The 13663-nt window shown below is 37.0% G+C and overlaps 2 protein-coding genes across 2 annotated transcripts; one reads left to right on the forward strand and one right to left on the reverse strand.

Annotated features, from left to right (window-relative positions):
• Positions 1-30: 30 nt before the first annotated feature.
• Positions 31-3597, forward strand: LOC140947718 (uncharacterized). Its single transcript, XM_073396891.1, has 5 exons — positions 31-142; positions 226-431; positions 1008-1055; positions 1623-1787; positions 2541-3597. The coding sequence occupies exons 1-5, from the start codon at positions 52-54 to the stop codon at positions 2589-2591; spliced, it is 561 nt and encodes a 186-aa protein (XP_073252992.1). The 5' UTR covers positions 31-51; the 3' UTR covers positions 2592-3597.
• Positions 3598-3882: 285 nt separating this feature from the next.
• Positions 3883-13500, reverse strand: LOC140947719 (N-acetylglucosamine-6-phosphate deacetylase-like). Its single transcript, XM_073396892.1, has 9 exons — positions 13140-13500; positions 11252-11391; positions 11120-11174; positions 9249-9464; positions 8213-8301; positions 7369-7507; positions 5757-5886; positions 5419-5465; positions 3883-4918 (listed from the first exon to the last, which is right to left on the reverse strand). The coding sequence occupies exons 1-9, from the start codon at positions 13354-13356 to the stop codon at positions 4671-4673; spliced, it is 1281 nt and encodes a 426-aa protein (XP_073252993.1). The 5' UTR covers positions 13357-13500; the 3' UTR covers positions 3883-4670.
• Positions 13501-13663: the final 163 nt, after the last annotated feature.

Genomic DNA, 13663 nt, shown 5'->3' on the forward strand with positions numbered 1-13663 from the left:
ACCAAGCCTTATTCCCAGAATGCTCATGGTGTTACGATATTGCCCAAAAAGATGGCGACGGTGGCGGCAAGAGGGGCCATAAACTGTTGTAGATCATTATTCTTTTCTGCCTCAAGACAGATAGGAAAATCCTCTACTTTTGGTTGGTGGAAAACTTTAAATCCTAATTAAGTGATTTCTCTTGTTCTTCTCTGTTCTTATTTGTATTTTCACGTCATTTTTTAGTTTATTCGCCATGTGTTGGAGTGAGATGTTGGCCGACCGTCGTGTCATGCCAAACTTGTCGAAGATGGCAGACAACCGCATCTGGAGCAGGGGAGACAACCTATGGGGAAATAGAGGAAGAAAAAGAAGAAAGCTGGTTGGAAAAGGCCAAGAAACGTAGCTGGTTGTGGAGGTGGCTAAACGACATACATGAAATTGAAGCTCGTGTAAGTATTCGGTTTTTACGTGAGCTTGTTCACACATCTTACATAATGTGATGACCTTCTGATGAGGTTGTATCACTAGCGTGAACCAGGCATTCAGACTGCTCATAAACGTTATTCTTATGTTACAGTTACCAAATTCATCTGATCTCAACGTCTCAGACAACGTACTGAAGTTTGTTCGATATCATTTGGTTAATTTTAAAGGTTTTCAATTTTATTTAAAGTGCAACTAACCCCCCAATTTTTTTCCCTGAACGAAATCCTCTTATCATCCTGATTACTTGTGTGAAAAAATGTTTGTCATAGCGTTTTTCCTTATTTTTTGTAATAGACACTGCATTTAGGAGAATTCTTGACCACATGTACTATAGCAGTGTAGAAACAGATCAACAGCTTTTATTAGAAATAAATTTTCTGTCCATCTTGCCGACATGAGTGCTCAACCACGAACTAAAACAGGGTCACAATAGGTGGAAGTAGTCATCTAATTATTATTGCTGAAGCAAAGAAGAACCATTCCATGACACACTGTAAGCATCAATAATGGAATGTTTGGTAAACGTTGGTTTCTTTTAGATGATGACAGAAGAAGAGTACAATGAGCGAGAGAGAATGGTGGAAAAGGTAAAGTCTTCTTTTTTTACAGAAAATGAGGTGGTATCATTTCTTGCGCGTTTCATGAACTCAGGCAGCAAGAAAAACGTGTCCTTAAATGATAGCTTGGCAACCAGCAGGTTTTACGATAAGGTCCTGGTGTAAGGTACAGGAAAACGAACAACAAAAACCAGGAATTTTCTAATATTGCTGCAAAATGAGTTGAGCAGTGATGTTAGGTATTATTCCAGCCCAAGGCAAACTTGTCTTGCAACTAGTGACATAACTCTCGTGCAGGGCATGACTCCTGCTTAGTTTTATCCAATCAGAAGTTGGTATTCACACAACTTGTATCAACCTGATTTGTTGCAAGATGGGTGTGATTCGTGGGTGGTAAAACTCGGAATATTCCTTTCAACTCATTTTGCAGCAATTTTTCAAAACAAAATATCAATTGCATGTTTTCATTGCCCATTTAATGTTCAAAATGTAGCTTTGCTTGTAAAGTGCTTTTATCTTACCCATTACCATACCCATCTAACCAAAAATTAATAATGTTTGTGTGATAATGAAATTACATTTTTTGTCTTGTTGCAGCTAATGGACCGGTACTTTGACACTCCAGATGCCAAGTTTGATTTGGATATATTCGGGGAGATTTTTGATCTGCTTATCAAGTATAATGACAGAGAAGCTGTAAAAATGTTTTGGAGTTTGATGGAGGAGATGCAGGTTGAACCTGATCCAGAGATGAGAGAAAAGGTTTGTTTCTATATAACAGTACTATAATGGCAGAACAGTTAACTCTATCTGAGAAGGACACCTTTAGGACTGACACATGTAAGTCTCCGTTTTATTGAGAGTCAACTAAAAGGAGTAAAGAAATGCAGGGACCAGAAATGTAGGTTCTCCTTTTAGAAAGGTACCGGTCTTACATAGATGGAGGTGTCCATATAGAGAGAGTTGACTTTACATTCAGCCCCCAGTACTCCATTCAGTATTGTCAGCAACCTTTCCTCACCCAGACCACAAAAGGGAACTAGGGGAGCTACATGTAGGGTACATGTATTTTCTATGTATCCCTTCTTTAAAGGAATAAGAAGAGAAGGCAAACAACGATCTCCACCCTATGACACAATCATATGGACGGTAGAAAAAAGTTCTTAAAATCACAACCAGGGCAAACTTGATGCACCCAAGTGATTTTTAACCCCTTGCTTTGCACTTGTCACCCACCCTCCAAACCTTGATGCACTTTTTGTTCCAAGGCTTGAACATTTACCTTTGTTCATTCTCTTATTCAGACAAATAAATATTGTTAAGGGAGAAAGTCTTCCTCCAAACAGGTTATGTTTATGTTAGCAAACAGGCTGACCAAAACATTTCTATAATGCTTTTTTCACTTTTCATTTCTACTATGGTTTGATTTCATGTTTACTTAGTGGTTTTTGCAGCTATGGATAGTTTTCCAAAAAAAATCCGTAATCATGATTGCCATGTATCCTTGTTTCACAGGTGGAGAAATACTTAGTAAAGGCAAAAGAAGAATCTTGGGCTTGGTGGTAGTAAATTCCAAGGATGAAAGTGCTCTTGAAGAAAGATACTTTGAAAATAAACCTTTGCAGGCAACAAACTGGAACTTTATTCTGAGAATTATTTGTTTAAAACCCACAAGTTGCGGGGTCATTTTTAATTCATGATGTTAAATAGAAACTACAATGTAAACATTATTGATCTTGAAAGATAACATATTTTTGCCATGAAATAGTGAGTAGTTGTGCTCATTGTTATAAATCTTGCTATTTGGTGGGTTTTGTTAAACCGTATTGAACTTCTGTGATGGTAGTGTTGTTCCTCAGAAATGAAATAGACCTTTTCCACATGCGTTAACTGACAATCCAGTACGAACGGTGCCTTTGCTTCCAAGAATGTGGAACAGGTCTATTTTCCTGTTTCAAAAAACTGTACAAAAAAGGGTTATGATGGATTGTTAAGAGGTAAGACAATCTGCTGCAGAGTTTTCACAAAACACATACAAGCACAACAGGGAAGCAGAAAATGAAACAAAAATTTCAAGCTCTTTGTGGATTTTATTAAAAAAAAATTAATGTCACATTGAGTTAAAACTTGCCCCTCATGTCATTTTTTAGCAGCCTTGGTTAGACTACATGTATTCCAGGCAACATTACCGAAGCAGTAGATCATGAGTGTAGATGAGTTTTTAGGTGCCAAAATGATAGTCCTGTCAGAGCATGTTTAATGTGGAACACATCTGCTAGAGGAAAAGATGAAAATAAAAAACCTTAAAACAGTGCTCAAAGTCAGAAATGGTATAACTAGAAGAGTAACATCGGCTCTTTATAAAGGCTGCACGTGACAGTGTAGAAGAAAAAAGTCTCTCTCTCCCTTGTTCATTTTTTTTCTTTGACAGTGGTAATCCACATGACAGTATTGACCATAGAATTGATACCCATCCACAGCATACAAACTTTGCTGTCATGTTTTGGTACTGTGTGGTAACATTTCCATGATGTAACACAACTGTACATTAGAAATAAAGCCTCATTTTGAAGTTCGTCGTTCAATGCTTGGTAACAATAATGTATTGTAACTAATGCACATAGACTCAATTCTTTATTTCTATTATAATAAAAAATCATGAACTTATCAAGTACATACAATGTACAATTGTATAGACCTAATAATTGACAAATAAATTATTACTGTACAATAACTTTATTAAAATCAGTTCTATACCTAACACATCCTAAACTTTGAGGGAATTTAACAAGAAAAAAAGAAATGCTAGTTTTTCAACAAACATTTTTTTTATTTAAGTGTTTAACAGTTGGTTATGACTGCAGGTTGATTGCAAAAATACATTTAAACTTCATTTAACTACTCTCTTTTAAAATCAAATAAATATTGTAATAAAGAATTGTGATTAACTCAAAAGTGTAAAGATTAGTGTGACAAGACATCACAGTGAAAAAATAAAAATAATAAATAATTTAGAGGAGAAGCCATTACATTGTGTTGCCATGGTGGCAAAATTTCTGGATCTCTCCAAACTGTAGTCTTGCAAGTATAGCGGCTATGTCGATCAGAGTGATTACATCTTTCTTCCCCAAAATTGATTAATCAGGAAGAAAACCACTACAATAAAATATTCTAAACTTGTTGAGTTGTTTGAATATTCTAACAGGAATTTAAGATTTCACTGTGATGACAACAACGAGAACCTCAAAAAAAGCAGTAGGCTAAGATAAGCAAAACGACAACTTTGCATTTGCAGCACTCTTTTCTGTACATTTCTTTGCACACACTATATGACTACAACATGAATACCCTAACTCATGCTTTATCAATCATCCACATATGACGAGAAAATTCGCCTACACAAGACAAATCTTCAAACAATGCAAAGTTGCTTTTCAAGTGACATTTTCCTTGCCGTGGTATCTAAAGCTACCTACTTAAGATTGCTGAGATCCAGAAATGTTGTTACCATGGCAACACAACAACACACTTCTCTCTCTAGTTATGAATATAATCATTTGAAGAGAGAAATGAAATTTAAAGTGACTTCTGATCCTATGTTCGGCGTAATCAACAACACTTGCAGCCCAACCTGCTTTTGAATTTTCAATTCTGTTTTCTAACTTTCTTAGAGATCAAGTTATATTTGAGCTGCACGTCTCCAGTAACTAGACCCCCTTTTTTCAACCACACTGGTTCACCAGCAATAAAAGTTGCGTGAACATTGAGGTCATCATCTACAAACACTAAATCTGCATCAGAATTGTAATTTAAGATCCCTTTTCTGTGTTCAATTTGTAACAACTGGGCAGGGTGTAGTGTGGCTCCTTCAAGTGCTTCTACTATGGTGCACCCTAAAATGAAAAAGAAACAGTACACGGCAATGGTGTTACTTGACTGTATTTTTTTTTCAGTCAGTGATATGCGACTAGGAAAAAACTTGAGTTCTCCCTAAAGGAGTTGACACTGAGCTTCTGAACACCCCTTAGCCTACAAGTAAGCTCTCCACTTGGGGAATATCGTGTAAAGTACACATGTTCTCACGCAGCTCCGTTCACTCGCTCAAATAGGAGAGCTTGCTCGCAGGCTAGACACCCCTTGGAGCAAAAATATCTTGTATATATACATCTTGTATAAGGTCAGTCATGACCTACGCATCGCCTGCGTTTTTCTACGCCCCGCCATTGTATTTAAAGAAAGATCTAGAGAATGCGTATAAATTTAAATAAATACTATTATTATTAAAATGTCAAAAGGCTGCATAAGCATTCGCAAAGATAGAAAGTGGGTCAAGCTACGTGAAAACAACACCTCTTAATGTAGGGCAAATAATTTGGGAGTTGTTAAAACTAACCTGACATTTTCTTAAATCTTTGAATGCAGACATCCATGGAGGCAATACTGCAAAAATCACCATGATAGTAATATATTAATAACTACTAGTACTCATAATAATAGCAAATTTCTGATAAACAGATCAAAGAAAAGAAATGTTTCAAGATTGCATCATGATTAGAATGTAAGGCAGATATAATTGTGTATAATTATTTTCTGTTAGTAGTTTAGGTTAGTAGTTAAGAGCTTTCGAGTATAATTATACAGAGATTAAGGTAAAGATTTCCATTAAGTTTCAGAACAGAATTTATTGTCATCCCTAATTTTATGCTGATTTCTATTATCAAAGATAGTAACCTTCCAGCCAGAGTATTTGTTCCTTGTAATGTGGCCTTTTCATGATCAATTTCCACCTTCATTGGGCCAAGTTTATGTAAACCTGGGGGGAGACCCAGCGCTGCAATAGCATCTGTTATCAGCACAAGACCTGCAGTTCAGAGAGAGAGAGAGTCTAAAGTCTTTGAACAAAGGCTATACCACTCAATTGCTTCCTATTCTTCAAGAGAATCTCCGAAATTCTTATGACATGTTATTATACATTTTTAAACTTTTCCTTAATACCATTTCGGTTTTATTTGGGGAAGGTGAGCTAAACAGAGAGGAGGGGGTACTGATTTCAAGGGAGTACTTAATTTGCTTGATCCTCAGAGTCTTGGCCTAAAGATGACATAACACAAAATAATATGCAAAAACTGAGAAATTAAACAGGACAACTGAGATGTATCTTTCAGTATTATTTAGGAACTCAAATAAAGTGCGTTCTCTATTTGGCTTTCAGTGTCCAATTGTAACCAATGAAGTTCTGTCGCCTGTATACAACATTCTGGATAGAGCAATCCAACGTTTGAACAACCGGGGCCAGGTCCACTGGTTTTCCCCTTCCTCATAAACTGTTGACAGTGTTCAACTACTGCTAAAAATATTGGGGTTATTTTTAATAACTCTCTATCAATGTTGCCGCACGTTACTGCTGTTTGCAAGTCTTCGTTTTTTCATTTACGCAATATTTTTAAGATTCGCAAGTTTCTTTCGTACGATACATGTAAAACTCTAGTTCATGCCTTTGTTACTGCAAGGATCGACTATTGTAACTCATTGCTTTATGGTCAGCCTAAATGTATCTTGAAACGTTTACAGAGTGTCCTAAATAGTGCTGCTAGGTTTATTCACCTCACTAGTAGATATGAGCATGTTATGCTGTTGCTTATTCAACTTCATTGGCTACCAATTGAACAGAGGATAACTTTCAAAATTGCAGTAATTACATTTAAGGTGCTTCATGGTGCTGCACCTAGCTATATCACTGATCTCATCAAGCCTTATACACCTGGTAGACTTCTTAGATCCTCCAATCAATTTTTACTTTCTACATCTAAATTTAATCTTAAAACTTATGGTGGCCGGTCTTTTACTATTGCTGCACCTGTAATTCCCTTTCTTCTTTTAAATCTAAGCTCAAGACTTGGCTTTTTAAAATTGGTTATGATGTTGTCATATAGAAAGATGATGTTTTTATAGGATGACAACGTAGTTTTGTAGTTTTGTAGGTTTAGGATTTTGTTGTTATTTTTATTATGTAAAGCGCTTTTGTACCATTGGGAATTAAAATTTTTATAGGATGACAATGTAGTTTTGTAGTTTTGTAGGTTTAGGATTTTGTTGTTATTTTTATTATGTAAAGCGCTTTTGGACCATTGGGAATTAGCACTCTATAAATATTACATATTATTATTATTATTATTATAAACCAACATTTCCAAATTCCAATTTCACAAGAAATGGTGGGAGAGCCATGTGGACATGCCACCTCTTAATTGCTAAATTTATTTATTTCATGTATTTGAAGCAGGGTGCTGATTTTAGCAATTGTGATGGAAAGAAAACAAAACAAAAACAACTATGCACCTACCTGTAGGATGTGACCTGTGAGCAATTCTGGTAGCTGTTGGGTGTGTGTGAATACCATCAGCAATTAATCCATAAAACATGGGTTTAGGAATGTCATAACTTGTAAGGAGTCCCACAATCCCTGGATCTCTGTGATGGAACTGTAAGCAAAAACAATAGACATTTCTTTCAAGTATCTCAAACCACTCATTCCTAAACTGTCTGAGTCACGCTGGGGGTCTAAGGTGACAAAACCTATTTTTAGTAATAGTATAAAGCGCTATTACTCAGCTGGTCTTTTCCTTTGTTTTTAAATTCTCAAAAGCATTAACCTCACTCAGTCAGCACTTGAATTTTCACTTCTTGATCAAATTAAGACAAATTAAGAGTATTATGTACCATTGGTTGGTTCCCTTGTGCAGATGTGATCTTCGCATGTGTTAAGCAATAATATATAAGAGGGACAATTTTTACCTCTTTGGTAACAATTAGGACACTGGCCTTAGTAAACTTTCACAAAGACTTTTGGGACTGTTACTTGGGACAGGGAGAAAAACTGGCCAACAGTTCACTCATGCAACCCCAGTAACTATCACAGAAACAATATTATTCAGGGAGCATTTCGGCTCCAATTCCCTCTTGTTTCTAAAGTAGCAAATGGGATCATGACCGGCTTTTCTGTAAAATATTTTACAAGTGACCACCCCTAATAATTGATTTATCATGTCAGTCAGTAAGAAGGAGCCCAACCATGTAGGATCTTAAGTTGTGACCAAATGTGCACCCTTTTGAGTTCCTGAGGTCAAGGTTGTTTACAAGAGCCTTAATAATTGTAACTTAAAAATATTTACAAACGAACAACTTACTGGTAACATGGCATTAAACAGATGGGTGATGAATGTGGCACCTTTTTTAGCAGCTTGCTCTGCAATTTCCTCATTTGCTGCTGAGTGACCTGTAATATAAAAAGTAATTTGTTGATATAATTATCAGTTACTGATTGTTTCACATTATTTCATTATTTCCAGTTGGTAAGGTGAGAGTTGAGACAGACATAAAAGAAAGTCATTTAAGTGAGACTTCGAAAAATGACCTAGTCATTGCCTGGAATGATGAGATACCTGTGCTGCTTGCAGGGTTCGTGCTCTTTTAAGCTCTTCAAAATTTTATGACATTCCATGACTTTTTCCATGACCTTTTCAAGTTTTCCAAGACCTTTGGTTTAGCTGTCAGTTTCAAAAATTCAAAAACTTTCCTTGTTTTAGCATATTTTCTTGACCTTAAACAGTTCAAAAGACACAAACTCTATCATCCACCAAAAATGCCTGCCTTCTGCGCTGTTTAATTACTCCTCTCTATCTTACATTGCCATCCTTGCCTTGTCATCTGCGGTAACTAATCTATCAAACAAAACTTTAATTATTATCCATGACTTTCAAGGATTGACAATTAAATTCCATGACTTTCTAGGCCTGGAAAATGAAATTCTTAAATTCCATGACTTTCCAGGTTTTCCATGACCTGTACAAACCTTGTATTTGGCCTCCCTGTGCAAACATTGCAACCATGTGTAAAATTAATGCACAAATTTCCTATGCATAACCTTGAGATTTTATCTCTATAAATCAACCATTTCTTAATTCCTTACTCAGGTTTAAAGTTCTAAGGAATTAAAATAAATACATAAATAAATAATACTATAAGTTTATGAGTTTAATAGAGGTAGCACATCTACATAGAAATTCTGTCTACCGTTCCTGATTGAACTGGAGTAGAAATGTTGGCTTTGAGGACTGAGAGCAGGGTTGCTGGAGAACATGGAGCACCACATGGAAGAAACCTTGAAGAGCAAGAGGCAGGTCAGATCACTCTTTGAGTGTTATAGTAAAAATCTTTATTTACCTATAGATACCACAATATTCCTCTGCACCAGCTGTTTAATTGACTCCATATTTTCTCCTGCTAATTCTGGGGCAAGAGTTACAATGCTGACATGATCTAATGTTCCATAAAAATCTTCCATTTCTTGAGCCCCTTTGGTGCTTATCTGTCTCATAAGATGTGCCTTGTGAGCACCTTTCATGTCAGGATTAAGAAATGGTCCTTCCAAATGAGCACCTGGGTTAACAAACAAACAACAATCAGACAATTGAATAACTGATAGCCTGCATAGTAGGCACTAGGAAATAATGGGCGCAAGAAAGAACGGGTACACAAGAGGGTCCCTTGCACCCCCCCCCCCCCCATTCTTTCTTGCATCCATTATTCAGGGTTGTCAAAAGTAGCTAGCTGCCAGCAAAAATCGCCCCCTACTTGGTTAGTATTGGCCAGCTACTCTGCTTTGCATTTCTTAACAGATTGCGCTTTTTAAATGAAATATCACTGTTCAGCAACAGGATTGGAAGATGAAGAGCATAGTTTATTCTCTGGATTTTCAGTAATTTTGGAGAGAAAATAGCCTGAAGACTGCAGAAAACAGCATTTCAGAGCATCTAAATATGCAGGAGCATGCCCCCAGACCCCCCAAGAGGCTTGCGCCTTCAGTGCTCGGCAGCAATTCCAGCACTGGCTGCTTACTTTGACAACTCAGTTGTCTACTTCAAAACTTTCTGACAACCCTGTTATTTCCTAGTACCTACTACGCAGTCTAAATATTAAGTAAATGTGTGTAATTTGCATTTGAACGGCATTCTAGCCTTGGCATACAAATAAAAAAGGATTTGTTTTGAAAAGCTTTTATTTATATCCCCTGCTGGAGGGCTGGACCATCATTTTGTAAGTGTGGTTCAGTTTTATTCTTAATAGTTTAAATTTCATTTTCTTTTTTTTTTTCAAACTCATTAACATATTGCATTACTACTGTATACCTAGAACTACAGCATTGTCCCCCTGCAAGCCACCCAAAGTACAGTGGAACCTCAATATAACGAACCTCTATATAACGAAGTCCTCCATATAACAAATGATTTTCATTACCCCAGTAATAGTAAAATATATGAAACAAAACCTCGATATAACGAAACCTGGTTATAGCGAACAAATTTTGCCAGTCCCTTGGCCCTTCGTTACATCGAGGGTCCACTGTACCAGCCATTTGCAGTGCAAGGGTAACACCTTTATCCTCCATTATTCCCAGTTAACACATGTAGTGAGTGGTTTAGACTTTGGGATCAAACCATGCATAAAAAGCACTTAAGGAAGAGGTGATGCAGTACTACATTAAATAAGCTATCAGGTATGTGCACTGTCAAAGGGTATGGTTTTACCACTTAGAGTAGTGCTGTGAAGGGGTATGGCTACAAATTTTCCAGGGGACCCAAATCATTTTCACACAGGTGACTATTATTAGACTATACTGAGAGGTAATTAAAATTAAATCAATTAACTTGGATTGTTTGTTTTAAAGGACTTACATCTTGGCAACAGTAATTTAATATACCTTTAGAGTGTGACAAAATAAGAAAAAAACACTGCCTTTTGTATCGAAAAATAATCTGAAGTTTAAGAAGAGTTACATGGGCATTGTGTTATAACTTTCCTTAGCTATCCCTTACTTAATTACCTTCTGTTGACTTTCACGGCTTTGTTTTTCTACTTTTTCTGTCTTTATCTATTTTTAACATTTGTTTCAGGTACAAATACCTGTATGATTACCTTAAATACAGTCAGACAGCTATATATGTCCCTGCCCACCAACTGAATTTGCCAGGAGTACTATCCACCTTTGGGCCCTAAATGCTAATAAAACAATGTTTTATGAAGTCATAATTTACCTAGAATTTCTGCTCCATTCTCTCCACCAGGAGTTCTTTTGACCATCTTTAAAATCTAAAAACCAACCAGAATTTGGTTTATTAAAGCTAGTTAAGAAGTTAACTATGAAACTAATTATAACAAACTGTTACCTCATTGTAACTTTGTTGTGTTGATGTTACAATTGTGGGGCAGAAAGATGTCACTCCATGTTGTAACAAACCTTTTGCTACGGTCACTAAACCTTCTTCTAATTTGTCAGTATCAGATGAGAAATCCACACCAAATCCACCTGGAAGTGTGAAAGAAAATGACACATTGTGTAATGCTTCTGAAAATATCTATACTGCTTTAACAGAGCGTTTATTGGGTAATTGGACCCCCACCTTCCTGGAAATTTCACTTGAGGAGCTTACGGGCCAAAATATTTTAAGGAGCCCTGCCCAGCCTAGTTTTCATGTTACACCAAACATAACTGGATTCATTGTTTTGGTACACCAACCTAGCTGCCTGGTGCATGACATTTTCACAGGGTCTGGAAGGGTATTTTTTGTATCCCAGATTTGACCAGAAAATGGTGCAGGATTAGGGAAAACACAACGGGTCAGTTGTGAGGCTGTGGTTTAGCCAATCTTTGGACCGCCAGATCTTTTCCTTAGTGGATTATTGTAAGAAGACAAATGCTTTTCTAGTCTACGCCATATGCTTTGATGAAAATGTTGGTGATAAATCGTGTTTACATAAAAGTGTTCAGCAAACTGAGAATGGCTTAGAATGAGGTTTTGTTAAACACTGGCTAAACTCCATTTAAACCTATAACTGGCCCAAAATATCTTGAAAGGAAACAGGATTTGACTGATACCTGAGAAGCAGGATTCACCAAAATTTGGACGCAAGATGTGGGATTTTTTTGCCAACCTCATTCCCAGGTTCTCTCTCCTACCTGTCAGGATGTTTCCACTCTATTTATTGGGTGAAATAGTACGAAATTACTGCATGTATAATAAATGTATGACTTTCCACGGAAAATTTACCAATAAATTATAGAATTTCTTTGGTTTTGTGGGCCCCATTTTTGGTGAAAACTCTTCTCAAAGAAAGTTCTCCTGCATGAGCCAGAAATGTCCGGCAAACCGTCGAGGCTGCGCGCGAACTTTTTGATATAAGAAGATCACAAAAAGCACAATAGAAGCTGGCCTCTGAGTTAGCACAAATATATTTTTGTGCCAAGTCAGAGACAAGCATTCGAATGAGTCGTGGAACTAGTTTGGTCAGAGAAGCATCCGAGGGGCTCTCTCACCTGTTCTTTGCAAATTTTCGCCGCCATTTATTCTGACCCAATTGACCGCCCCTGGGTCTCCAAGGATGAATCAACAGAGGAGCGGATAGAATATACACTGATTCAATTGAATGACAGGAATGTACACATGGTGCGGCAAAACCAAACCAGTTAATGACTTTATACTTAATGCCACAATTAGTCTTTTTTTAAAGTATCTACAAACAAGATGCTGGAATTATTCGGAAAGCAACAAAAATGGGGTGGGATGTGAGATTTTTCATTTTTAAAAATACGGGATCAGGACCCCTGCCCCCTTCCTGACCCTCATATGCAATTAGACAACCTTATAGTTCTTTACATGTACAAGAGTCCAGTCTATGTAGCTGTTAACAGGCACTCATTGACATTTTAACCCCTATGAGGAATTATCATCTCCAACATTGTTTTTCTATTATATCATTCCAGGCCCAAGTTGTTCAAAAGCTGGCATTTGAACAACCGGGGCCTGATGTTTAAGTCTGGGTAAAACGCTATGCAGCTGTGTAAAAAATTATCTTCTAGTATGAACTAGACAATTGGTATACTTGTATACCACACTATCCCCCTTGTCCGACTCTGACAATAGTGAAACTTTACAAAGACAAATGTGGCCAGTGAGGGGTGGGGTTCAACAGAAGAAACTGTCTAGATTAAAACCTTGGATTTGGGGTCTTGTCTCCTGCCTAAGTTAAGCATCCCTCAGTTTAAAGCACACTTACCGTTTATTTGCACATCAATAAATCCGGGACAGATGATCACATTATTGCAGTCAATTTGTACATCTGCTTTGATCTGCTCTTCCCAGAAAATTATTCGAGGATCAATAATCTTTCCATCTCGAACCCAGAGATCGTCTGTAATTATTTCACTGTCTCTCAAAAGTCGACAATTTCTAAACTGGTATAACTTCGGCCGCTTATCGTGTGTTCTTTTCATACTGTGCGAGGAAATCACTGTCCCGTCTTGTATCAGCTGGTACAGCTGGTCGGACGCCGGCCTGATTTTCTTGAAAAATTTTCAACGTTTTCAGGACGAAATGAATTCCTAACACTTAAATTTCAAACATATTAGACCTAAATGGTTAAACCTCTTCACCTACTTCTGTGTAACGCAATAATCCCGTGAGAAACCTCAAAAAATGTAGAAAACAGCTCCAATAGCGAGCAATAGCAGACAATCTAATTGAAAAATGTCAGGCGTTTACTTGACTGGGAGGGGACTGGTACGAAATGAGATCATCGGG

Source organism: Porites lutea, chromosome 9, assembly GCF_958299795.1.
Source record: "Porites lutea chromosome 9, jaPorLute2.1, whole genome shotgun sequence".
Classification (NCBI taxonomy): domain Eukaryota; kingdom Metazoa; phylum Cnidaria; class Anthozoa; order Scleractinia; family Poritidae; genus Porites; species Porites lutea.